Source organism: Fimicolochytrium jonesii, assembly GCF_025526975.1.
Source record: "Fimicolochytrium jonesii strain JEL569 chromosome Unknown EV422scaffold_12, whole genome shotgun sequence".
Lineage (NCBI taxonomy): Eukaryota > Fungi > Chytridiomycota > Chytridiomycetes > Spizellomycetales > Powellomycetaceae > Fimicolochytrium > Fimicolochytrium jonesii.
In genome coordinates this window covers 228,573-251,058 of record NW_026515679.1, presented here as the reverse complement: position 1 = coordinate 251,058, position 22,486 = coordinate 228,573, and the positions used below count along the sequence as shown (strand labels likewise).

The window sequence follows — 22,486 nt, the reverse complement described above, 5'->3', positions numbered from 1 at the left end:
GACTCAGCACTGTCAAATCGCCCTCCACACTGACAGTAGAAAAGATCACAAGCGAGCACCTGAAAGCCTCGTTTGCCAGAGAGACAGAGTGACCAAACTGTGCACTGCCTACCCAGCAGAAAAACCAACTCCAAACCAAGGTACGAGCGTATTGCTTGCCGAGTCTATGGCTAGATCGTGCTCTATGTAGTCTAACGGTTATTCCCGGCGCCTATCTCTCTCTCTTGACAGGCAACTTCCGATAACACCCAACACAGCAAAAACGATGTCGTCCGTCCCGACAGCCGACAACCCGACCGAAACGCAGGAAGGTCAAAGCCAGACTTTCCCCATGGCCTCTTCTTCTGAGGAGCAAAAGCAGCAGCAGCAGCAGACTCCCGAGCAGACGGCTGAAGCTCAGAAGAAACTCGAACAGCTTAGGCAGCCCGTCCATGAGGAGTTGATGGAGAAGCAGGAGCAGACGCACCAGAGGATTATTGCTGTTGCGCTTGACCAGAGTGGTGAGTTTCGGTTCGTTCCTAATGAGCGTTGCTCGTAAAATCATAACGTCGGTAACCACGAAAGATCGTATGATCCCGATCTCATCTGCGTGTCCCCACAATTTTCGCAGAACACAGCGAGTATGCCTTCAACTGGGCCCTGGAAAACCTCATCAACCCTCAGTCCGACCAAGTCGTTCTCCTCAACGTCCGCGAGGTCGTCAACGTGCCTGCCTCCTTTGGCTTGATCTACATGGATATCCGAGGTGTGAACAGTGCTTTTGGTATGATGGTCATGACGTCTGCCTTAGGGAGAGCTCACTGATGTATTTATTTGCTTTTTCGTTTTTGATGTGCCAGACTGGATCGATCGCACCGAATATGAGCAAATGATGGTTAGCCACAAGCTGCTTAAGCATTTTGGAGCTAGGATCGTGAAAGCTGGGGTAAGACATTCACGCAAAGACAAATAGGAAGTGCATTGGACATTCACCGCCTTGTTCAATCGCATCAATCGCAGGCCAAATGCCGCGCCATCGCCCTTCGTGGCGATCCGCGCGACGAACTCCTCCACAAAGTCAAAGAAGTCAACGCCGACATGCTCGTGATCGGGTCCAGGGGAATGGGCACCTTGAAGCGGTATGTCAGCGCCTTTGTATCGATCGCCTGCTCTTTCCATCATGGTGAACTCAGTCGCTTGGTTCCTCACTCAATGCCATTTTCTCGTCATGGGAAACACTCGTGACATCCAGTGCCTTTGTAGGCTCCGTCTCCGACTACTGCGTTCACAACAGCGAGTGTCCCGTCGTTGTGGTCCGCCATAAGCACGAGAAGGAGATGCACCCGAAGAAGACCCACGCCTGAGATGGACGGCGAAATACCCGAAGGTGATGGCCGCCCTTATCCGCAATACCAAAACCCATACAAAATGTCAGATATGCAAGTCGGTTTCAAATCAGGGTGAGGTGGCGTAAAACTATCGATGAAAACATGTCTGCCTAACTCGTTTTAGGCTGCTGGGTTTTGCTACTTTCACCCCTGTCTTCCTATGTTACGCATCGTTTATGGTTCGTGTACTTCTTTTGTATCGCGGTTCTATTGTTTGCTGAGGCTCCCGGGTATCGCAGATAGCCTAGGGTAGCTCATTTGTGTGATTTTACATATTTTTTGCGTCTGAAGAATATCATTTTGTCACCGCTTACTTCCCTTGCTCGTCCGATGTGGAAGAACAGTCAACGGTAGGGTCGAAATATCATTCTCCATTATTTTTGTTGCTGCCTCAAGACTAAAGATAAGGTTAAAAACAATTCATAAAAGATAGAAAGACAAGTGCTAGCCTAACGGAGTCCAGCAGTACGCGTATGGGACGATGCGCCAGCGCAAGTATGGATGGGATCTATTCGACATAGCCTACCGAGGTACACTACTGTACACCCAACAGCCAGTCAGGCGCTGTATGCATGAAAATTCCACAAGTCCGAACAAGGTCCTGTTTCTTCTTTCGTAGCGGCGCGTTCGAGACTCCGCCGTTTGATGGTTGGGGCATGGGTTCCGAGTCCCGTTGATGCAAAACTACGTGCTCTTCTCCTTCTCGGCCTTCTCCCTTGCCTCCTTCTCCGCCTTTTCCCGCTCCTCCTTCTCCTTCTTTGCCTTCTCCTGTTTCTGTTCCTCGATTTTTCGAATCTTCTCCGCCTCACGATTGGCCGTCCCGCCACCGAACAAATCAAACCACTCCGGCGTGCATGACCAGTCAGTCATGTCAAAGCTCTTGACGCCGTCACATTCGCACTTGTTCGCAAACGCCGGTTGGTAGACGGGACAGTGGTTGATGCCCGTATGGTCGTAGCCGATATTGTTGAAGAAATGTATCTGCGATGGCTTCAGCAGCAAGGTAGCGCCTATCGAGTGCACGGGCGCGTCTCCCCAGCGCTCATAAAAGAAGCCGCCTGCTTTATCGAGGGTTTCAAAAAAGGTGCTGTACGCCTTGGAGCGCCAGAGATGTAAACTTCCGATTTCAAAGTTGGACCAGAAGTGGCACATGTTGTAATCTTCGAGGTCTTTGGAAACCCAACGAACCGCATTGTCGGTACGGATGAAGGACGGGTTGTCCGTCATGAATTCGCGGGTCGTTTTCCACAACGTTGGGACCGTTTCGCGAAATTCGGTGAGAGAGACCGTGAAGCCATACAGCTTGTTATGCTCTTGCATGAAGCGGAACGGATCCTCATCGATATCGCAGAAGAAGTGAACGTCGGGTTCGACACGCCAGTAGTAATCATACTCTTCCAGCAACTCATGACGGTAGAAGAAACCGGAGTTATACCGGCACATGTGGCGGTAAGCCTCGTGGCCCCCGTAGATGATGCCCCTGTCTGCCATATCTTTGCGTGCTGCGGCAGCTCTGGTTTGATTGATCCAAGAAGGATAAGACCAATGCGCGGTCGGTATGAGCCCGAATTTCATATCCGCAGCGGGATTCACGCCCTGGAGCTTTTGCTTGAAATTGTCATCGAACGGCTTCTCGTTCAAGAAGACGTACGGGTATCTCCACTTCTTGTTAAATCGATGCTCCAGCTCGGTAAGGGATTTCACGGCGCCATCCGCGTCCGAGTTCCTTGCGAGCATCACAATAACGCCTTTGACTAGCGGCGTCGGCGGTGTAAACGATGTGTTGCGAACAGGCGCGAGCGAATCGACCGGTACTAAGGTCAGTCCAATCCTCTCTGCATAATCCACGTCCGATCGCATATACGGTGAGCCTGGTTGGTGAAGCAGGCGGTTGCGGTTCGCTTTTTGCTGAATACCCGACGTTTGATCATCCTGTTCAGCCTTTGCTGCTGAGGACGGGGAAACCTTCTTCACAGCAGCGGCCGGCTCTGCTGTCCCTTTACGCGACCACTCATCTGCGATTCTCTGCCTGGCGTTTCCTGAGCCTAGGGCGCTGTGAAGGAACAGGAATGTCACAAAGACCAGGGCGAGGCCTGTGACTAGACGGAGCGTTCGACCCCGAGGTAATGTAATCATCCTCAGGTCGGTTGCTTTGCACTCGTGCTGCGCGGCCGGTATCCTGAACGATAGATAAAAAAGGTCAGGACCAGTGCACCAGAATGAAGAGCGGCGAAGAGGTTGTTGCTTGCCTGCACGGGTTTCTGCCTGCGCTGGAATAGAGCTGAAGGGCTAGACAGACAGTTGGTGGTGGACTACTATCTGGCGGACGGTGGAAATCAGGGTGGAAATGACTTGGGGACGAGACGAACGCAAACGCGTGGTGATGTTCTCAACTCCTCGATTCTCTCTTCGTGGAAACTTCCGTTCGCTAATGGAACTTGGTCGAGCGCACTTCATGCAGAGCGAAAATGGTTCAACAATCACCACACCCAACGCAGGAGCAAGCGCCGTCGAGCTCCGCAACAACAGCCCACTCGGTGAACAATGGTGCTCCGGACTTTGACACGACTTGCAGCGTCTGGGCGGCCTTTGACAAAATGCAACTATGCTACAGTAGGTCTCCTCACTCCCAACACTTGTCGTTGGAGGACTGTCCGTTTGTCCGCCTCTTCTCTTTCTGCTACTCACGCCCCCATCATCTGAACAGCTGTCCTACCGCAAGTGAAGCATTATTACCGATATGGAACATTCCGCGATTGCACGGAGGCAAGGGCGGACTTCAACTTTTGTCTGAAGATGAAGACAAAGAACAGGGTTGACGCTGAGGTATGACGCATTCGTCTTTGCAGGAGGAAGTCGGGGATGGCGGATGGAAGAGTGGAAAAGCTTCAGCATGGATAAGAGGGGTGTCAAAAGGGGGATACTTTCCCGACGGAACGATCTAGTAGGCGGTGATTGATTCTCATCTTCCGCCTGTAGAGGATGATCCGTGAACGGGAAGAGACAAAGTACGACAAGAAGGTGAATGAGAGGGAGTCACGGACGATTTGGGAGGTGCGTTGAGAGCTTTGCCTCATAGGGACCGGGATTTATCTCCCCCCCAAAGCAACAATCTGATGAATCACGATCTTAGTTACGGACAGAGCCACCACCGAACTTCCCACCTGCCTGATCTGGCCGCTCCTGCCCACATAGAGGGTCGTCTATTCCGTCATCCTCACGACTCCATGGTGCGCACGAGGCCAGCAGCTCACTTCTCGGACTGTCATGTCCTCGATTAGGTGCATCAATTAGCGCCGTTCGCCAGATGTCAGCATCCAATCTGTAACAACACGAAAAGGCGCTACCAGACCCCACATGGTGTCAAAAGCATATACGTAGGAATATATAGAGTACAAATCCCTGTTTGCAGGTTGCAAACAGGGTCAAAATGGATGGGAAAACTAGGAAACCGTATCGAATGGGACTAATGGGATGAACGCGATGTGTGAAATGTGTGTGAGAAGAGAGGGGGCGCGAGTAGCCGCCGTATTGTAGGTAGATAGGGGATGTTGGGAAGGGGGCGGTAGAAGTTTACGCCGATCCAAATCTGCCCAAAAGAATTAGGACTGGACGCTTAGTCAGTCAGAGGTGGTGAAAGAATATATCCTTCTGCGAGGATCTTGAGCGGAAGAAGTTGCAGTAAGGCAGCCAAATTTTTCCACGTCGTGTGGGCTCGATTGCCCAGTGTCGTTGAACGAGTTCGATGCACGGAAAGTGATGCGTATGCGATATGGTTACGCCGGACGAGAAGGGCTCGAGCGTAAAGGCCGGTTTCGAAAAGTGACCAAAATGGGAAATGAAAGGGCAGCCTGAAGGACAGAATTCTGCCGACTCAGGGAGCGAAAAGACCTAGAGGTGCGCCGCGTCGATGATGTCGGTTGTGTACTCCTTGAACTGCAAGCGCAAATCATTCAAAGGTGAAGTTGCGTCAATTACCAGGAATCACCCCCAAGAGCTCATGAGACAAGGGATGCGAAATCTCACCTGAGCCCGATCACCCCGTATCCTTACGAATCTCACGCCATAAGTGGCATGAACAAGCGGTACCTTCACAATCGAGATCTCCATCCTCACCACGCCATCGGCCTCGGTCTCATACTCTCCGGCCGACCGCGATTCCGGCAGCGCCTTCGACTTGTTGGACGCCACGCTTGTGCCCGATGCAAAGGACGACAGAGATGCCAAAGACCACAGGGACGACGATCGCTTGCGGAGTTTGCGCGTCCATGACGTTTTGCCCTTCTCCTTGTTTTTGCGAGGGGCTTGTGGCAGTTGCACGGACGCCGCTGGTGCGGGGGTTGGGACCGTTGGCGAGCTCGAAGTGCCCTGCGCAGGGATCACTGGCACGGCTGGCACGGCGGGGACCATGACCCGGTTGGCGTCCATCTCATCATCGTCCTCGTCGTTATCATACCTGTTGCCCCGGCTCTCGGTGTCGGTTTCGCCACCCTCGACGTCCGTGTCCTCGTCGGCCTGGTATTGACCGTCTTCCGACGGGCGTCTGAACTCGCATGAGAAGCCAGCGTTGACTTCCAGCCACACCAGCTCGAGGCGGCTGTAAGCCTCCAGAGCCCTGATGAGTGCGTGGCGGATGTGTGCTGGCGAGTGCGTGGTGGTGGTCATGATGTGAGATGATGTGGAGAAAAGATGCTTGAGCGGGAGGGTCTCGATACGTGCATCAGCCCGGCCTGGTGTGGATTGCTCTGGAATACTTGGCACTGACGCTGTCATGTTCGTATCTGTAGTGACAGTGGAGTATTCCGATGCATTCGAGAACATGCTCGAGGTTGATGGTCGGGAATGCAGGGATGGTGTTGCAGACGCCGATGGGCGGGTGCTTCCCGAGGCAGAGGCGTTGGGTAATGGTGCGATGGAAGGTACTACCATGTTGTCGTCAAGTACATCCGGAGCGGCCGCCGCCGGAAGCGCCTGAGGGTGAGCAGGTGCGCCAGTGAAAGATGTGCTGATCTTCTTCATCAGGCGAGAAAATGATGATCCCCGTGGCCGTTTGCTCAAGTTTGACGATGTCTCCTGAGACTTGTTGGGCGGGTTGTACGGTTGGTCAGCAATAGACGGCCGTGGCGAGTCGAGCGACGGCGATGGTTGGCCGAAGTTCTTCGCCACAGAGACGCGCGGGTTTGCGATGGGATGCGTGAAGTTGGACTCCTGCACGGATGCTGATGATGAGGATGCAGAGATAATTGCCGGGTCGGAACTGTTGACCGCCAGATTGCTCATTCTCTTTGCGTTGTCCGCTTGAGAATCAGCAGCCAAACGAGCTAGTGAAGCGGCTTCCCGCCTCTCTCGTTCCATCTTTTCCTTGACGAGATGATAGACGCTGAGTCTCGGTTCAACGGGAGCCCACGATCGCCTTGCTGGATTCGAGCGGCATTCGAAGTTCGACATTGCTGTGGAACGGATGTGCTGCTCGATCTCATGGGCAACGTTGGCGTCTGGACCGAAATCGAACCCTTTGATTCGGCGCACAACCTCCATATCCAGAGGAAGCTTGACCTCCTCGCGCGTCGGCATATAGTTCTTTGGTGGCCCGTCATACCCTTCCACCACCCACGCATGGCTTTTAAGCTCCGCCATTGTCGCCCTTCGGCTCGGTTGAGTCACCAACAAACGTGACAGCAGGTGTTTGCAGCCTAGAGAGAGTATGTTAAGCGATGGTCGAACGTAAAACGGTTTTTTCGGGAAGAAACTCACTCTCTGACAGATGGCTCGGGTACTGTACTACACCAGCCTTAATCTTCGCATGCAAGACCGGCATACTGACGTCATCGAAGGGAACTTTGCCGCAAACCAGCACGTACAAGATGACACCCTGAGAGCAAGGAACCGTCAGCATATGCCGCACAATTGTGGAGAGGTCGCGAAAGAAACCTACCAAACTCCAAAGATCTACTTCAGGACCGGTATACGCTTTTGCACTCAGTAGCTCTGGAGCAGCAAAGTACAGACTTCCACAGAACGTCTGCAGTTGCTGCGTGGGCGCATACATATTCGAAAGACCGAAATCTGCCAGAATTCCCAAAGGTGAGCAAACCAGCCTGTCCTTCGTGCATGTGAACTGATCGACGTACCTATTAACTTAATTGTTCCTTCCTTATCTATCAGGATATTTTCGATCTTCAGATCTCTGTGAACGATCGAGTTTTGATGGCAATAATCTGTTGTGCGGGAAGATCTCGTTGCGTCAAAACACCGTTCCCATCAGGCCGACAAGATTGTTCTTACCTATGGCGGAAATGATTTGCCGCATGAACCGCCTTGCATGCTTCTCCTTCAACTTCCCATGTGTTATCATGTATTCCAACATCTGCCCTCCATCCACGTATTCGAGGAACATGTAATAATGATCATCTTGAAGGACCACCTCGTACAGAGACGCGATATGAGGATGCTCAAGAAGGAGCATAATGGCCACTTCCCGAACGATACGGAGCTCTTTGAACTCATCGCCTTCCCCATCTTTCTGAGCGGACGCCTGTTTGATTGCTGGCGTTATTTTTGGAACGGGTAGAAGACCGATGGTTTTCGTTGGTCCGATCGTCACTGTGCCCTGGCTAGACATCGCTGATGCCGGCCGTGGGATCATCTTGCATGCTCGCTGGAATAAGATCTGTGAGTACGCTGCTAACAGCTTCGGAAAGACGGAATGCATTCCAAGATACCTTCTCTCCAGTCAAGGCATGTGTCGCCAGCTTCACTTTCCCCATGCTTCCCTGCCCCAGTGTTTTGGAGAGGCGGTACGGCCCGACCGTAATAGTCCTCTTTGTGACCCTCGAGTTGTCCACACGCAAACTTCGACGATCAACCTCGCGAGGTTCCTGGGCTGGTTGAGGGCTGGTTTCCACGTTTGATCTTTGCGCATGTTTATGCGAAGCTGCGCCGTTCGATTCTCGGGACTCCCGCTCAGACGACGTGCTCCGTATTATCCGTGACGAGTTTGGCGAAGACGATGACGAGTTCGAGTGGTGCGAATGTGAAGAAGCGAACGAAGAAGATGAGGAAGGGGACACGGATTGGGATGGGCGGGGGTGGCTGCTGCTGCTTGGGTTCGGCCGGAGACTTTGTTGCGACGGAACCCTGGCGCTATGTGTTGAAGGCGCGGGCGAGATAGGACGAGGGGAAGATCCCGTTCTGCTACCAGGAGACATTGCCCTGTGGCTCACTCCATCCGTTGAAGGGGTTCGTCGAGGCGTTCCAACAACCGTGTTCGGTCGGTCTCGCATTGACACAACGCTCCGCTTCGTTGTCACCACAGCGGACCTCCTACCTTCCGACTCTCCCGATCGGTACTGCTGCTGCGGACGTGGTTGTGGTTGCGGTTGTGGTGGCAGAGGCTTCTGTTGTTCTGGCTGCCGCTGCTGCTGCTTCGGGCTAATTTCATGCCGTGACCGCCGACTGCTCTCCGTGAATGAAGGAGTTCGTGGACGACCCGCAACTGGACCGTCGTTGTTGTTCGGTCGGCGAGCTGCGTTATTTACCGGGGTTCCGTGCCCTGAAGGAGCCTGCTGGCTGTTCTTCCCTCTGTTGAAAGCGGCTTTGATTTTGTCCATTGCTGCTCTTCCAACTTGACACCGATATCTATACTTTTTTTCGGCAGCCCACGTCACACGACAATTCGTTTCAGAGCGCCTCTGCAATACGTCGTTGGTTGACCGGCTCTTGAGCTCCGAACCCCGTGGGTTCTGTCGTCACTGTCGGTAGACTCGGTACTAGGCTACTGTGTTCTTCCACGACCAAGTGCGCTCCTCACCACTTGTCTCTGGTGTGGAAAGCGCGTTTGGGGCTGCCCACTCACGGCCGTTTATGCGTGTCTCCCCGCGTCGTGCGCGCTGGCCAGGGTCTTCTTCAGACGAGTGCTCCGTTGCTGCCTCCGTTAAGCTCGCTGAAATAAAGCTGGTGAGGCACCTTGTGTATTATGTATAACGGGTGGTGAAGGCCTTGCAAGTGGAAGTTTGAATTGTGAATTCTGGCTCGCTGTAGTAATAACTGAGGAGTCGTACTGTACACCGTCTCGTACGCCAGTAATCTCGTAACGCCGGAGACTACCTGCAGCTCGTCATTTCATATGGTAACACTCAGAAACACGAAGAAGTCACCGGCCCCCTTCTCTCCATAATGACGACCCCAAGCCTTATTCGAACGCCGGGTGGTCCCGAACGACACGGCGTTATTGAGGATTCTTATCAGTTCATGTTAGGAAACCGCTACAAATTCTCAGCACATCCCGCAGCGGTCGCCGTCATACCGGCTTTGCACATGTTCTAAGTGTCTTTCATTAGCGACCGCATTTCTCGTTGTCCTATTTGATTGAAAGTTGGGGTTCTGCGGCTTCGATTAAATATTTAGGGAAATAAAGGGCGCGAGGATCTGCGGTTTTCAGCCAATCAGCCACGCACCTTAAATGGTAGCAGGTAAGACTATTAAGGCACAGGTACCGCCTTATTTTACACGTTGCCCAGCGTGCGTTTTCTGGGTTCTTGAACACCGAAAACACCAACCTCGGTAGGCACAACACCAGCGGAGCATTGGGACTTCGCTCGTGCGTATTCGAAAAATCTGCTCAAGCCACAAGCCTGACGTCCTTGAAATCTTCTCCAAGAGTCAAGACTCTCAACGCATTTTCTCTCTCCCACTCCGCGATCACATGCCAATAATAATGATGATGCAAATGCATTCGATAATGAAGACCATTAAAGTCTCAGAAGCAAATAAGTTAAGTTGAAAAGGATACACATGGATAGAGGGGAAGGGCTACAGAGTGAGCGGTACGAACAAAGACCGAGAATCACCCTCGGGGGGTGCGAAGGCGGACGGCGGATGTTTGCTACGCAGTACACACCCTCCGCCCTTGGGATGCGATTATAATTCTCCTTCAATGCGAGGCAAAATAGTCCAAAATTTCTTAGATATGATTTGTCGACCAAGTGTCCCCGAGGAAGACGTGACGATGATTCGTTGGAAGCGGCTTCACTGCTCTAGTTGTTTTGCAGGTACACAATGAACGCGGTGGCGTCGTCGTAGCGCATCTGGCCGGAGTAGAATAGATCCGGGAGGGCGGCGAACGACGGTGGTGGGGCCGCGGGCAAAGGGCCGGAGGGGCTAGGACTAGCGGCGCCTAGAGTCTTCGTGTCGATGGCCTTGCATTCGTAGTTCGAGTTCCATGCCTTGTTCCTGCCTCGTTCGCGCTCGACGAGCATTCGTGCGGCCCAGGCGAGGCGTTGACCATGGCTCACCTCTGCGCAGCTAAGGGAGTTGGTTGCGGGCGGCGAGCAGGTTTCAGGTGTGGGGCTCTGTGGGCCATGTGAGCCAGAAATTGGCCGAGAATTTGGCGACGGAAAAGGAAAGCTATCCATCGGCGTGAACGAGGGCTGGGGTGTATCGGCCGCGGAAGGCGTGGTGACGACCGGTAGATCAACGATTGGGAATGGGTACTCTGACGGCGTTCTGGGCGAATTGAGGGTTGTCACCGACCCGGGCGTTAGCGGTGCTGCAAATTCGAGCGCGCTTGGATCCACCATGTTTGCGACGCGCCCAAGCACGATTTGCGCTTGTAGCGCTGCGTCCTGAACCCGCATGTGATCCCACACGCCGTCCGTGGCAGCAACGAGAATGTAAGGGCGATCGCTACGCAGCTTCACAAACTCCACGTCAGGAACACACGATAGGACTGCCGGTTCAACCTTGAACAGCAAGTCTCCCATCGTCGCGCTGAGGTTCAGAGTCCGGCGATGCGACACCCCGACGGCCCGGATCTGAGCGCTTGGCGGCCTGTAGATACGCATGCCTTCTAATTGTGTGTACGGTGTAGTGGGTATCTTCGTTTCCGCAGTGATGGGCTTCCCATCGGCAGCGCAGAGTTCAATTGTGCGTAGGGTGCCGTACGGATAGATGAATTGTCCGCCGGTTCTTTGAATGTGATGAATCTTCGCCGGGTGCGTCATGTTATGATCAGAAGATTCAAACACGGGATCCCATGTGCTTCCGTGATCGGCATCCGCTTTCATTCCAACAACCGTTCGCGAGTCGCCGACGTTGATGTTGATAACCCATCCCTTCGTGATGATGTTGACGACCAGCGTGCAGCCATCATCGACGGGCTTACCAGCCTTGGAAGGCAAGTCTGCGTCATCCCCACCGTTCGTATCCTTTCGCGCATCCATCCAGCGACGGTATTCCTCCACTTTCTGCGACGCGTATGTCGCGTCAAGCACCTTGAACGCCTGGTGTACCTGGGCACGAAACTCGCCCCGCTGGTCCATGTCCTCTAAGTCCCATGACCGCTCGTTCCATATAGCACCCACACTTTCTACAGCCCCTGCGACAAAGAATCGAGGAGCCTCGACGCCTCCATGTCCATCGGCGAGGACAAACAATTGACTTCCATCGGCCAAGATCTCTCCCGCGCGTCTGGACGAAGAACGGTCCCCATTCGGCGTCGAAGGAGGCGACTGCTTTGCTGGTGGGGTCGTCCCGTGTACAGGCCAATGTACATCTTCCATTTCGGGATGAATGGACAGGCGGTTGCCCCCGAACGTGTTCCGATATCCCTTTTCCGTAGATACCGCCCATGTGATAAGGTGATGGGATGACGCCGGTGATTCGGCTGACTGGGATGCCGCGTCGTTCTCCAATGTGGGTTTCAAAGACACCTCACGGTCGATTTCAGCTGCGGGTGCCAAGGCCGAGTCATTGCTCTCGGTCAGTGGCTCCCGTGCGATGGACCGGATGACGGACGCTGGTGGGAAAACGTCGTCCACATCCCCATCCACCCTCAACTTCTTCTTCTGTGGGCTAGAACATGCTGGAGACAGGGAAGATGCCGTCTCCGATAGGTCTGCAGACAGCGGATGCGTCGCTGCTGAATGAGGGACAGGGTGTGCCCCTGAGGGAGTTCCCGTGGCGCCGGCGTTCGACGTGGAAGGCGTTGCTTGTGCAATCGAATGCTCCGAATATGTCACAGCCATTGGTGAAGTGGGTCCCATCACGGACATGTTGCGGCTATACATACGAGACCAGCTCTATGTTTCTACCGTTTCCTGACCGGTGACTCTAACGGAAGCAGCACAAAACCGGCTTACACGCTTCCTTCGCGAATATGATGCTTGATTACACCTCGTTGCAACGGCCGAACGAACAAGACCTATGCACGCTGTCGCTTTTCCACTGTCGTCCTGAGAAAGGCTCGCTCGCGCGCAATTGCAAGTGCGCTCTTTTCCCGCCCGCTTGACGAAAAGAGGTCCGCGTGGTTGGTGCAGCGTTTGTGGCCAGGAGCTGGGAAGAGTCTCAACCTGCGAGGCGCGAATGGAATGAGTGAGCTCCTGAGTTTGCTATGCGAGAAAAAGAAACAAGCTCAGAGCGTCCGGTTGCTGCGTCGTGCTGCAAGAGGAGGGAGAGGAACCACACCCTGCGAGAGGGATATGGGAGGAAATGGGAGCGTTGGGAATCAGGCGTGGATAGAGAGATCCTGAGAAAAGGCAAGACTCGACAAGCCAAATAAGACCGCAACACGGGGGGGATTTTCTTATCCGGCGCTTAACCAAAAAGGGACGGAATGACGCGGCTTCTGATTAGATGCAAATACACGGTTGAGAAAGAGCGAAGGGAGAGGCCCGTGTTTGGCTCCTCTTGGTTTTGGTCGTTTCCGCCGGTTTCATCCCGCAATGGTGAGTCACACACCCTGTTCCGACCTGCGAGACCTGGGAACATCGAACATCGACATTCCTGCAAGACTACATCCCAACGAAGCAACCGGCGAAAGACACCAGATACTCAAAGCCAACCCTCATCCGAAAGCTTACCTCGGCAACACTATCAACATGGATTTCAGCGGACTTTCAGACAAGGACCGGTCGCGGATGAATGCGTACATTGAACAAAAGCAGGTGCGTCTCCATAACTTCATTATGGCGGCGCTCAGTGGGTGCTTTTTCGTCCTTATAGTGCGGATTATGTCGAATGATGTGGATGGAAGGGGGTTGGACGGTCTCCATTATCGAAGGGTTTTGTGCTATGCACGGTGGGGAAGTTGTTGTCGGGATGAAGCGTTTGGAACGGGCTGCTGTTCGACTCTGTCAGTAACCTTCAAGCTGACGACGCTCAAACGTAAATTCCACCCCTTCCAGATGAAGGACTTCCTCCGTCTGTACGCAAGTCTTGTCGACAGGTGTTTTGCCGACTGCGTGAACGACTTCACTTCGAAATCTCTGAGCACCAAGGAGGTAAGCCTTTGCTACCAGTAATGTACCTGCCCCCCGGGCTTCTCCTCACGCCATTGGATTTCTAGGACACATGTGTCAACCGCTGTGTAGATAAGTTCATCAAGCACTCGGAACGTGTGGGTCTGCGGTTCGGGGAACAGAACGCTCTCCTGCAGCAACAGCAACAGCAGCAGGCTATGATGGGACAGGGAGCACCGCAATAGACGTAGACGAGGAATGGCTCAAGAACGCATCGCGTCAATTAGAATCAACATTTTCTTACATAGATTCACGACGCTTCAAAATTCGCCTTGAGGACCACGTAGATGCTATTTTACTAGTTTTGGCGATGATCTTTCGTCTGTGGCAACGGGAACGGAAACCCTTGCACTGGAAAGGGCGTTTACTGTAACGAGGAAGCACTTCTCGTTTGTATTTATTCAATTCACATCTCATTTGCAACTCCATTGGATAGGCGTAGATACGCAAGCTTTCGTTTGCAAACTATATTGAAGCAAACATAGCTACATCCATTGTCCAGGGACCCCTCCACACACGAAAATGTTCGAGTCCGCAGGGTGAACAGCGCCTCTAAGACTACCCATATGCACCTCCCAGTCTCAATCAAGCGTCCGAGTTTCACCACGTCCGTCCAAAGCTCTCCTGGAAAACCTGAAAGTCTTTCGCTTTACGCCTCCTGAGGGACACGTCTGTACGCCATCCCGAACCCGACAGGCCATCGAGGGACGTACACAACAGGACAGTTTGCATCGTTCACGAACCCGTGTCTGTCCAGTACTCCCAGGGAGATGTTTCTGCAGCTGTTGGCGTGGATAGAGAGCGACGTAAATACAGGAAGACCCGCACAAGCACCGGTCACAATGCAAGAACACTCACGCCTGAAGCTTGATCCATCGCAAACTCTTCAACCTTTCCGCCAAACAACGCACCCCCCCATCCGTCAACGACGCCGCATGGTGAACCAGCAGCACACGCAGGCTCGTGCAAGTCGCCGCAATGGCCTCCATCAGCAAATCGTCCCCGAATCGAAGCTGGGCAAGGCACAGGTACCGCAGATTTTTCGCGCAGGGCGAGTCGAGTAAGATGGCGAAATCGGTGACGTTGAGCAGATAGCAGGAGGAAAGCGAGAGGGATTCTAGGTTGGGACAGCCGTTGGTGAGGGATTTGAGGGCCATGGGGGTGATGAAGCCGTTGACCATGAAGTGGAGTTCTGGGTTGGAGAAGATGGCGGGATGGGATTAGATATACAAATTATTGTGCCGTGACCGAGAGAGGGCTTGATGGAACAAACCCTTCAAATTGGGAGTAGAGGTGCCGATGAAAGCGAGAAGCGACTCGACGGTGTTCGGAGTATAGCTACTGGTCCGACTGCACGGCATGGTAATATCCAATCGCGAAAGCTATATTAACCGTCAGAGAGAGGAAGTCCGATCAGATACTTTTGCAAGATCACCGCACCCCTAGCCATCCTCATACCTTTATAAACGCCCCTGCCATGCTCAACCCACCCACAGCATCCATCAACACATCCGGCTTCACATCCCTCAACGCCACCTCCGTCAGGCCCCCACACCCCTTCACCATCTGCAACAGTGACTCATGCTGCAAGTTCGAGTATCGCAACGCGCGGATTGTGCTGCCGCAGTGAGCGAGCACGCGACGTCGGAGAACGGGGTTGAGCGAATTGGATCTTTTGTCGTCGTGGTCGAAGGTCTTCCAGAGTGGCGCGGACCAAAAGAGGGTTTCGAAGTGGTGGGAGATGAGGCGGACTGTAAGTTTTGGGGAGGGAATGAACCGGATTGTCAGACTGGAACCTTGCAGAAAGCTCGATCCAGAACTTGACCCATAAACCTACGTTCAGATTTTTGCTTCCCGTTCAAGAACCTGATCGCTGCCATCAAGATCTCAGTGGGCAAGTCCAGCAACTGCAGCTCGCCATGCGTTGTCGGAGACGGCAGGACAAGACCGTCCGCTTCCGGTGGGTTGACTTCGCGGGGCATAGCAGAGAGGCAACCTGTGGTCATTCGCTTGGGAAACTGAGCAGCTCCGGCTGGGAAACAACTCTGGTGCGAGAAGTGAACAGCTTTCTGGCAAGCAGACCTGTTCTCCCTTAGCACCGTTCACCCAACACCCTCACTTTTATATGCGAACCCTGGCTGTGCGAGAACAGGGAGATCAGTCGCTGAGCCTTGGTCTCGGACCCCTCCAGATCCAGATCCAGCAAACCCCCCCGTTGTGGTCAATTGAATTGAACCCCTTGGGCCTTGTGCGAAACGCGCTGTCGAATGATGACGAAATGGCCGCGACACAGAGAAGACTACCACCGGCGCATCAACTCAGGGACCTCCGTTATCGCCCGTGCATGTGCCATCCTCGATCGAATACCTCAGATAGAAAGATCCAGAAGAATTTCGTACTCCGTCTGTTAGTATTACTGGTAAAGAATTCCCTGCCAACTCTGTCAACATCAAAACTGTCACTCCTTCGAACAGCGAGTGATCCGCGCTCGCTTCACTTACCAAGTTGGTGGATAGTGAGGATAAGGTAACTGGCGTCTTCTGTCTTCATATAACAAGGCCCAGCGTGTGAGCAAGTGATCCGCCAGAAAGAACGCTCTGCTGCATTAAACCCCAAAAAGCCCACAACAACTTGAACCATCCATCATCTGATCACAAGAGGTTTACTTTCGATATCCACATTTCGCAATCTTTCGCAAAAAAAGGAAACTCCTCATGAAATGAAGAAAATAAGCCCGAGGGTAAAGGAGGGGGGGGGGGGGGGGGGGAAGAAAGTATAGAACAATAAAAGCGTAAATGGAATATAAATGCCTCAAATTCGTTCAAGGGTTTGCAGGGGGTGGGTTGGCATGAGATACCAGGTGCGGGCTACGCGGGGAAGGTGGGTACATTGAGGGAGGCACTGAGCGGACATGCAAGAGGGTGTGTATCTAAAGGGAGGTAAGGGGTAATTCTTCATTCTCATTTCTCCGACATATGCACGTCCGATTTGTCCCCCCTATCATCATCCCGCCGTTCCGTTCGCATTGGCGGGAGGATATTTTGCGAGCCGGCCGACTGTGGCCCGCCATGGGAAGGTGGTATTTGAGGATGAGCGGCAGACGCAGCCGTGACTCTCCAGATACGAGCCCTGCAGTCCCCGCTTCCCGTCGCAAACAACCCAGCTGCGGATCCCAAGGCCACGCTGATCACGGAGTTCTTGTGGCCCTGCAGCATGAACTGGCTGACGATCCCCGTGTCGCGCGCCATGCCTGATTTGTCGTTACCGGAGATCGCCCGGCCGTCCCAGAAGGTGACCGTGCGATCTTTGCTTCCGCTGATGAGCCATTCTACCTCGGCGAGGGAATCGGTTGCTTGGTTTGCAACGTGCTTGCCTTGCGAGTCCACGCGTCCGATCATGCTCCCTCGTCCTGCGAAAGCGACGGACAGCACGTAGTCCTGGTGTCCGACAAACGTGTGACGCGGGATGGAGGTGATGTTTGTCTCGAAAGGGATGTCTTCGGATGGCGGCGTGGTGACATACGCAAGGGTGGCGGGGGACAGATCCCAAATCTTCAAGGTTTTATCCAGCGATCCAGACACGATCGAGCGACCATCGGGCGAGAATGCCACCGAGTAAACGGAATTTTTGTGTCCTTCGAAACGCTCCAACAATTTCCCAGTTCTCATGTCCCAGACACGAACCATCTCATCGAGGGATCCCTATATTCCAACAATGTCGCAGAGCATCGTTTAGTTCTCATCATCCGAATCACCGCAAATTCATATAACGTAATGTGCTACTTACCGCCGCAACGCAACGGCCGTCCAACGGGCTGAGCGCAACACTGGTCACACCAGAGTCCTTCAAGCCAGTGGATCCGTTCGCAGAAGGCGAATTCAACGCCTTCTCGTCATTATTCATCATTAATTGTAAACACTTTCCAGTTTCCGCGTCCCAGACCTGAAAATGAAATCATACACAACGTCAGCAGGGAGCAACCCTAATGAATGGGTCGGATGGGAAGCACTGCTTACCCTAACGCTCTTGTCCCCACTACCACTGACAATCACACGACCATCTCGCGACCAGTCGAGCGAATAGATATCTTGCTCGTGTCCCACAAGGCTGACAATGATTTGTCGGCGGATAATGTCCCATACACGAATGACGCGGTCTTCAGCACCGGTTGCAAGGTATTTGCCATCGGGAGAAAAGCAGACAGAGCGGATATAGAGGTCGCAGTCTTTGGGTGCGGTTTCATCGATCAAAGTGCTGGAGGGAACCAGTTAGTATCTACGAATGCCTTCGCTTCGTAGTCTACGCAGTGCACCCAAAAGTACCTCAATTTGGTGCCAGTTTGCGCGTCGTACACAAATGCGACCCGATTGCATCCCGTAGCTAAGAGTTTCCCATCCGGTGAAAACTTGACGCAGCAGACAACACTAACAAGTACGAGCGAGCATTCTTCGGTTAACCACGTGAAGTATATAGAGTCATTCTGGAAATCGTGCCTTACCTTCCGTGTTCAAGATTGTGGACCAGCTCCACATTTATGCGGCTCTTTTGAAGACTTGGACTCTTTGCATTATAAACGACAACCCAATCAACGCCCTCCTTCTTCCATCCAGCTGGTGCGGTATCTTGGTCAAGTTCACAGTGACCGGTGACTTCATGGTGAGGATAATTTTGTTGCAACTGCGAATATGTGCCCATCCCCTGATGTGATGGCTGGCAGAAAACGCTATGAGATGATGGTTGCGACATTGAGGAGGTGGCACGTTGTTAACTTACAAGATGTCCATTCCCAGATTTGGAGCCTTGTGTCGGAGTGCCGCTTCTCATTCCAGGATGCTGCGCAGAAAGAAACACACTGTCAGATACACAATTTGACAGAGCACAGCAAACTTTCGGCCTACCATTGGAGGCTGCTGCTGGATCGGCGGGAGACCCATCTGCATGGCGCCTGGGCCGTGGCTAGACATATGACCGTAAGGGCTTGGTTGACCATAAGGAGTCGGTGCCAGAGGTGGTTGCTCCTTCCCTTGACCCTGGAAGGCCAGTAGTCAGAAGAATGTAGTAACGCGCATGAGACTCGCCTCCATTGTGATCATTTCCCTTACCTGACGATAAACTTCTTCCTGGGCACTACCGCCCTTTTTTGAGCGTTTGGTAGGCTCCCGCTCTCGGTCTACGCCTTGCATGTAGGGTCCGCCTTCTCGCATCGAATCCCCACGCGGCATATAGGGGTTCGGGGGTCCAGCAGGTTGGTCGCGGGTGTTGTGGCCCAAGGAGGGATCATCCGGGCGTAATCGCTTGCCTCCAGCTTCTGGTCCGGAGCCACCGTTCATGTAAGGAGGCTGCATTCCCCTACCATCACCACCTGGAAAGGAGAAGGTGTAATTTTCGAGCCATTTGATGAATGGATATGCGTCATACGTTGAGTATAGGGTCGAGAATCATATGAAAAACAGGCTTACCTGGAACTGGAGCGGATCCTGGGCCGCCCTGGCCGGACATTAGGGCACTGAAGACGCCACCGGCACTAGCGTTGCCTTTCCCATTTCCCAACACCGGCGGAGGTACACCATCAGGGAATCCAGTCACCACGCGATGCTGGCCCCGATCATCACCGGCTGGGACACCCTGTGCAGGATGACCACGATTCTCCAGCTCTCGTCGCAGTCTGTGAATTTCATCCTCATATGTCTGTTTGATTTTTTGGTGTGCGCGCTCAAGTTCATGAAGGTTCTGTTGCAGCGCAGATAACTCTGCCACCTGTGCAGCGACTAATGATGCACAATAGATCAGTATACGGTGTGAATCTCGAAGCCATTCGGGCCAGCATTCTCATGATACTTACGGCGTTGTTCAAGATCATCTCTTTGGACCCTTATTATACCGTAATCCTGACCAACGTTGTCAAATTCCAGCTTCACGGCTTCCAGTAGATCATTCAAACGCGAATTGCCAGAGGCCGGAACAGGAATCATCACGGCGGAGGGCGGTAGTTGTTGACCGGACGGTAGTGCGGGTTGCTGCGATTGTTGTTGTTGTTGCGGCGTCATTTGACCTGGAGCAGGCATTAGGGGCCTGTGGGTGGAGTAAATTGGGGGCATTTGATCGCTTTGGGAACGTGGCAGTCTATGGTGGATTTGCTGATCGTGGGGAGAGGCGACCACGTTGGACGGACCGCCGAGATTTGAGACCGGTACGCCAGCGATACCGCCCGGAGGAACACCGGGCACCGGCCCGGCGAGCCCACCTTGCTGCTGGAGAGAACCGATACCAGACTGCTGCGGCGTCTGCTGCTGCTGCGGTTGCGGCTGAGACTGCTGCTGCTTGCGCTGGCCCTTGTATTTGCGTACGGACGACGTTTTGGCGAGTTTGATTCCCCGGGGGTGATCACCCGGAGAGACTAACGTGGAAACGGTAGGGTAAGAGACGAAGGAAGCCCGGAGCCTCACAGAGTGGAATCGTGGTGATTAGCAACCCGAGCGGCTGAGAGAAGGTGTAGCGGGTTTCTGACAGCGGCTCTTGAGAAGAAAAGGAGGAGATAGTGCTCATATGCAGCCGTTGTTGTCCAAGGCCTCCCTCTGTGGGCGATGACCGGTTGTAGCCCTTAGGGGCACATAGCGCATAAGTGCTTAAATCGACCGATCATCTTAAGCCGACCATGCGCGAACACTCAAATATTAATTATGCCGTTAATTGAATATGATTTACGACGTTCTTCCATTTCCGAGCGGCGCCCAAGCATCATCAGAAAAGATCGTCAAAAATCCATGCATTCGCAACTCACGCCGCTCAAGGCACCCCACTTCTGCACCCCACACTGCACAACGAGCAGGAACTGCCGCATGTGCCAAGGACGATGTGCATGTGCAGAACCCACGTCTATGTGTTTATCTCAGAAGGGAATCAAGGGATGGCAAAAGCCCAACTGGTTGATACAACCGCCGGCCCCCTCCGGGGTTCTCGTTTTTACGCGGTAATCAAGGTTTGGGGGAGTCGCGGTTTTCACCGGCTTCATTACATCACGATTGTGAGGGGCTAGAACCTTCTTTTCGGCCTTATTGGGACAAACAGAAACCCAAGGATCACTAGCTCGCAAAGACGGTAAATGTCTCCATGCGATGGACTTCCCCGGATAAGCCGGATAGTAAGCGTCTGCTTGTCACTTGCAGAGAACCTGAGAACCCGGTTAACGCTTTCCTGAAAACCGTTTTGACCTCAGAGAACCGGACAGTTCCAAACCCAATGTCGGTTTCCCCAACACAGCAAGGACAACGATCGCCGCTCGAAGGCGACGCACCTCTAAGCCCGTCCAGTGGCACCACAGCGTTGTTGACTGTGCCCGTCACTGCCTCCCGTCCGAAACAAGTCTGCCGACCACCACCAGAAACCACCACCACAGTTGATATTGCCCCTTGCGTTAATGACCTTGAGAAAGTTCATGGCAATCTTCCGCCATTGCCAAGTCCAACCTTCAGCGAGCTATTTTACCTGCAATCTGAAAGACCAATACCCCAGGTTTGTTTTTTCCCACGACTTTCATTCCATTAATATGCAAATCTCGAATTTACACTGCTCCTCTATCCAAGTTCACCCTCACGCCAGCCGTAGAAGAACCATCAGGAATATTTTGGGCGAATGAAACAGTGTCGCCGCCTAGCAGCCCTAACGGAGAACCCCAAAGGCAGACTCAACGCGATGAAAGTTTTTCGAATAATCTTCTGCATGCGCCAGGACACGCCGCCCGTTTTCATACGGCCGTGAAATCCTTCGAGCCTTCATTACCTGATGAATTACAAGTCGCCGTCGGCGATCGCTTGGAGGTGCAAAGACGTTTCAAAGATGGTACGTGACAATGTAATCAGAAGTAGCATCGTAATCTTGTTTACCATGATTTCTGAACATCTTAGGCTGGCTGATGGGCCGAAACTGCACCACAAACAAACGAGGCGTATACCCGGGCGACTGCATCGCCCACGACGTTGTCTCCGGTTCGCAATTTCCCCACTTCATCAGCGAGTCCTCTCGCTCAGATTCCTGCATGTCTGGAGTCTCCTTCGTGACCAACGGCAGCAAAGACCATTACGGAGATCCCCAATTAATGTCCGATTCGACGATCACCATCGAGGAGGTGGAAGCCCCCCAGACAAAGGGTCGGATGCCATTATCGACAGCACGGATCGCGGCACTGTGGCGGAAGAGCAGAAAGGCGGTCGTTGTCGTTACCTTGATGGTCGTATCTGTCACGCTGGTCTTGGGGCTTGGATTGGGATTGGGGAAAGTGTACGAACCACCAGCCCAGTCGCAAGCTGGTTTGTAGAGGGTTATCTTCAGTTCGCCGCAACTACCCGGGACGTGCTGGTCACGGTCTTCCGTTGTATCTTTTGCTTTTTGGGAAATGTTGAATCTCATTCAATCGCGTGGCCGCTTTCGGGCCAGCCCGATCCCTTCTGCACAGCAGCGAGATGCACTGAACAATACCGGAGGATAAAAGCTGGATGGCGGAGCAGTCAAAAGTGGCACAGATCGACTCAGACGGCACGCCCACGGAACACACAACTGAGTGATGATAAAAGGATTTGGTAGAGGGGATCGTACGGGTGCTTCTGGCAACGTACGATCAGACCGACGGAGGACGAGGCAGGTTTGGAGAGGGTCCGTATGGGAGGAAACCGGGCGCGGGCGCAGAAACCGTGCTGCTGTCCCCCGGGTCTTACCATGGCAGGCACTCTCTGCTGTTTGCTGCAGTCTTCCGCCGGTCGCTCCTTCTTTGACCACCGTAAATTTCTTGATCTTATCTGACAGCAACGTGTGCCGTTTACCTCAAGC

At 53.3% G+C, this 22,486-nt stretch overlaps 9 protein-coding genes across 9 annotated transcripts; 3 read left to right on the top strand and 6 right to left on the bottom strand.

Moving 5' to 3' along the window:
• The first annotated feature begins 90 nt into the window (after positions 1-90).
• Positions 91-1,714, top strand: EV422DRAFT_59939 (uncharacterized protein). The gene is made up of 7 exons (XM_053073659.1): positions 91-140; positions 258-500; positions 611-745; positions 840-925; positions 1,000-1,118; positions 1,232-1,606; positions 1,682-1,714. The coding sequence occupies exons 2-6, from the start codon at positions 266-268 to the stop codon at positions 1,341-1,343; spliced, it is 687 nt and encodes a 228-aa protein (XP_052925389.1). The 5' UTR covers positions 91-140; positions 258-265; the 3' UTR covers positions 1,344-1,606; positions 1,682-1,714.
• A 337-nt stretch (positions 1,715-2,051) lies between these two features.
• EV422DRAFT_506443 (glycolipid 2-alpha-mannosyltransferase-domain-containing protein) lies at positions 2,052-4,262 on the bottom strand (the record flags this gene model as incomplete). Its single annotated transcript, XM_053068561.1, has 5 exons — positions 2,052-3,656; positions 3,737-3,818; positions 3,857-3,954; positions 4,056-4,079; positions 4,104-4,262. The coding sequence occupies 5 exons, from the start codon at positions 4,260-4,262 to the stop codon at positions 2,052-2,054; spliced, it is 1,968 nt and encodes a 655-aa protein (XP_052925388.1).
• A 996-nt stretch (positions 4,263-5,258) lies between these two features.
• On the bottom strand, positions 5,259-7,989 carry EV422DRAFT_567593 (uncharacterized protein; the record flags this gene model as incomplete). Its single annotated transcript, XM_053072556.1, has 6 exons — positions 5,259-5,303; positions 5,394-7,060; positions 7,122-7,239; positions 7,303-7,433; positions 7,499-7,585; positions 7,653-7,989. 6 exons carry the CDS (start codon positions 7,987-7,989, stop codon positions 5,259-5,261), a joined length of 2,385 nt encoding a protein of 794 aa, XP_052925387.1.
• Positions 7,990-8,330: 341 nt separating this feature from the next.
• EV422DRAFT_567592 (uncharacterized protein) lies at positions 8,331-8,977 on the bottom strand (the record flags this gene model as incomplete). The annotated part of the gene is made up of 2 exons (XM_053072555.1): positions 8,331-8,510; positions 8,591-8,977. The coding sequence occupies 2 exons, from the start codon at positions 8,975-8,977 to the stop codon at positions 8,331-8,333; spliced, it is 567 nt and encodes a 188-aa protein (XP_052925386.1).
• A 2,013-nt stretch (positions 8,978-10,990) lies between these two features.
• EV422DRAFT_488809 (phosphatase 2C-like domain-containing protein) lies at positions 10,991-12,055 on the bottom strand (the record flags this gene model as incomplete). The annotated part of the gene is made up of 1 exon (XM_053067432.1): positions 10,991-12,055. A coding segment is annotated over one exon (1,065 nt), but the record flags the coding sequence as incomplete, so codon positions are not given.
• Positions 12,056-13,093: 1,038 nt separating this feature from the next.
• EV422DRAFT_529787 (putative TIM9-translocase of the mitochondrial inner membrane) lies at positions 13,094-14,098 on the top strand. The gene is made up of 3 exons (XM_053070346.1): positions 13,094-13,309; positions 13,550-13,645; positions 13,711-14,098. Exons 1-3 carry the CDS (start codon positions 13,244-13,246, stop codon positions 13,846-13,848), a joined length of 300 nt encoding a protein of 99 aa, XP_052925384.1. The 5' UTR covers positions 13,094-13,243; the 3' UTR covers positions 13,849-14,098.
• Positions 14,099-15,881, bottom strand: EV422DRAFT_529784 (uncharacterized protein). The gene is made up of 5 exons (XM_053070345.1): positions 15,501-15,881; positions 15,122-15,414; positions 14,937-15,045; positions 14,522-14,855; positions 14,099-14,445 (listed from the first exon to the last, which is right to left on the bottom strand). Exons 1-5 carry the CDS (start codon positions 15,667-15,669, stop codon positions 14,313-14,315), a joined length of 1,038 nt encoding a protein of 345 aa, XP_052925383.1. The 5' UTR covers positions 15,670-15,881; the 3' UTR covers positions 14,099-14,312.
• Positions 15,882-16,623: 742 nt separating this feature from the next.
• On the bottom strand, positions 16,624-19,635 carry EV422DRAFT_550707 (WD40-repeat-containing domain protein; the record flags this gene model as incomplete). The annotated part of the gene is made up of 12 exons (XM_053071793.1): positions 16,624-16,719; positions 16,777-16,991; positions 17,064-17,364; positions 17,450-17,605; positions 17,680-17,917; positions 17,986-18,087; positions 18,162-18,340; positions 18,437-18,496; positions 18,562-18,681; positions 18,766-19,025; positions 19,123-19,431; positions 19,506-19,635. The coding sequence occupies 12 exons, from the start codon at positions 19,633-19,635 to the stop codon at positions 16,624-16,626; spliced, it is 2,166 nt and encodes a 721-aa protein (XP_052925382.1).
• A 1,048-nt stretch (positions 19,636-20,683) lies between these two features.
• Positions 20,684-22,100, top strand: EV422DRAFT_59764 (uncharacterized protein). The gene is made up of 4 exons (XM_053073627.1): positions 20,684-20,804; positions 20,880-21,175; positions 21,247-21,502; positions 21,568-22,100. The coding sequence occupies exons 1-4, from the start codon at positions 20,774-20,776 to the stop codon at positions 21,975-21,977; spliced, it is 993 nt and encodes a 330-aa protein (XP_052925381.1). The 5' UTR covers positions 20,684-20,773; the 3' UTR covers positions 21,978-22,100.
• The last annotated feature ends 386 nt before the right edge of the window (positions 22,101-22,486 follow it).

What these genes read in the sequence shown, in the direction of transcription:
- EV422DRAFT_529784 (XM_053070345.1), bottom strand. Translation starts at nt 15,669, where the DNA reads ATGACCACAGGTTGCCTCTCTGCTATGCCCCGCGAAGTCAACCCACCG. An exon ending in CTCTACTCCCAATTTGAAGG is followed by an intron (nt 14,856 to 14,936) that starts GTTTGTTCCATC and finishes TCTCCAACCCAG; the next exon opens with AACTCCACTTCATGGTCAAC. An exon ending in CGATGGATCAAGCTTCAGGC is followed by an intron (nt 14,446 to 14,521) that starts GTGAGTGTTCTT and finishes CCACGCCAACAG; the next exon opens with CTGCAGAAACATCTCCCTGG.
- EV422DRAFT_59939 (XM_053073659.1), top strand. Translation starts at nt 266, where the DNA reads ATGTCGTCCGTCCCGACAGCCGACAACCCGACCGAAACGCAGGAAGGT. An exon ending in CTAGGATCGTGAAAGCTGGG is followed by an intron (nt 926 to 999) that starts GTAAGACATTCA and finishes CATCAATCGCAG; the next exon opens with GCCAAATGCCGCGCCATCGC. An exon ending in GGAATGGGCACCTTGAAGCG is followed by an intron (nt 1,119 to 1,231) that starts GTATGTCAGCGC and finishes CGTGACATCCAG; the next exon opens with TGCCTTTGTAGGCTCCGTCT.
- EV422DRAFT_529787 (XM_053070346.1), top strand. Translation starts at nt 13,244, where the DNA reads ATGGATTTCAGCGGACTTTCAGACAAGGACCGGTCGCGGATGAATGCG. An exon ending in CGTACATTGAACAAAAGCAG is followed by an intron (nt 13,310 to 13,549) that starts GTGCGTCTCCAT and finishes CACCCCTTCCAG; the next exon opens with ATGAAGGACTTCCTCCGTCT. An exon ending in AATCTCTGAGCACCAAGGAG is followed by an intron (nt 13,646 to 13,710) that starts GTAAGCCTTTGC and finishes TTGGATTTCTAG; the next exon opens with GACACATGTGTCAACCGCTG.
- EV422DRAFT_59764 (XM_053073627.1), top strand. Translation starts at nt 20,774, where the DNA reads ATGCGATGGACTTCCCCGGATAAGCCGGATA. An exon ending in TTCCCCGGATAAGCCGGATA is followed by an intron (nt 20,805 to 20,879) that starts GTAAGCGTCTGC and finishes TTTTGACCTCAG; the next exon opens with AGAACCGGACAGTTCCAAAC. An exon ending in CTGAAAGACCAATACCCCAG is followed by an intron (nt 21,176 to 21,246) that starts GTTTGTTTTTTC and finishes CCTCTATCCAAG; the next exon opens with TTCACCCTCACGCCAGCCGT.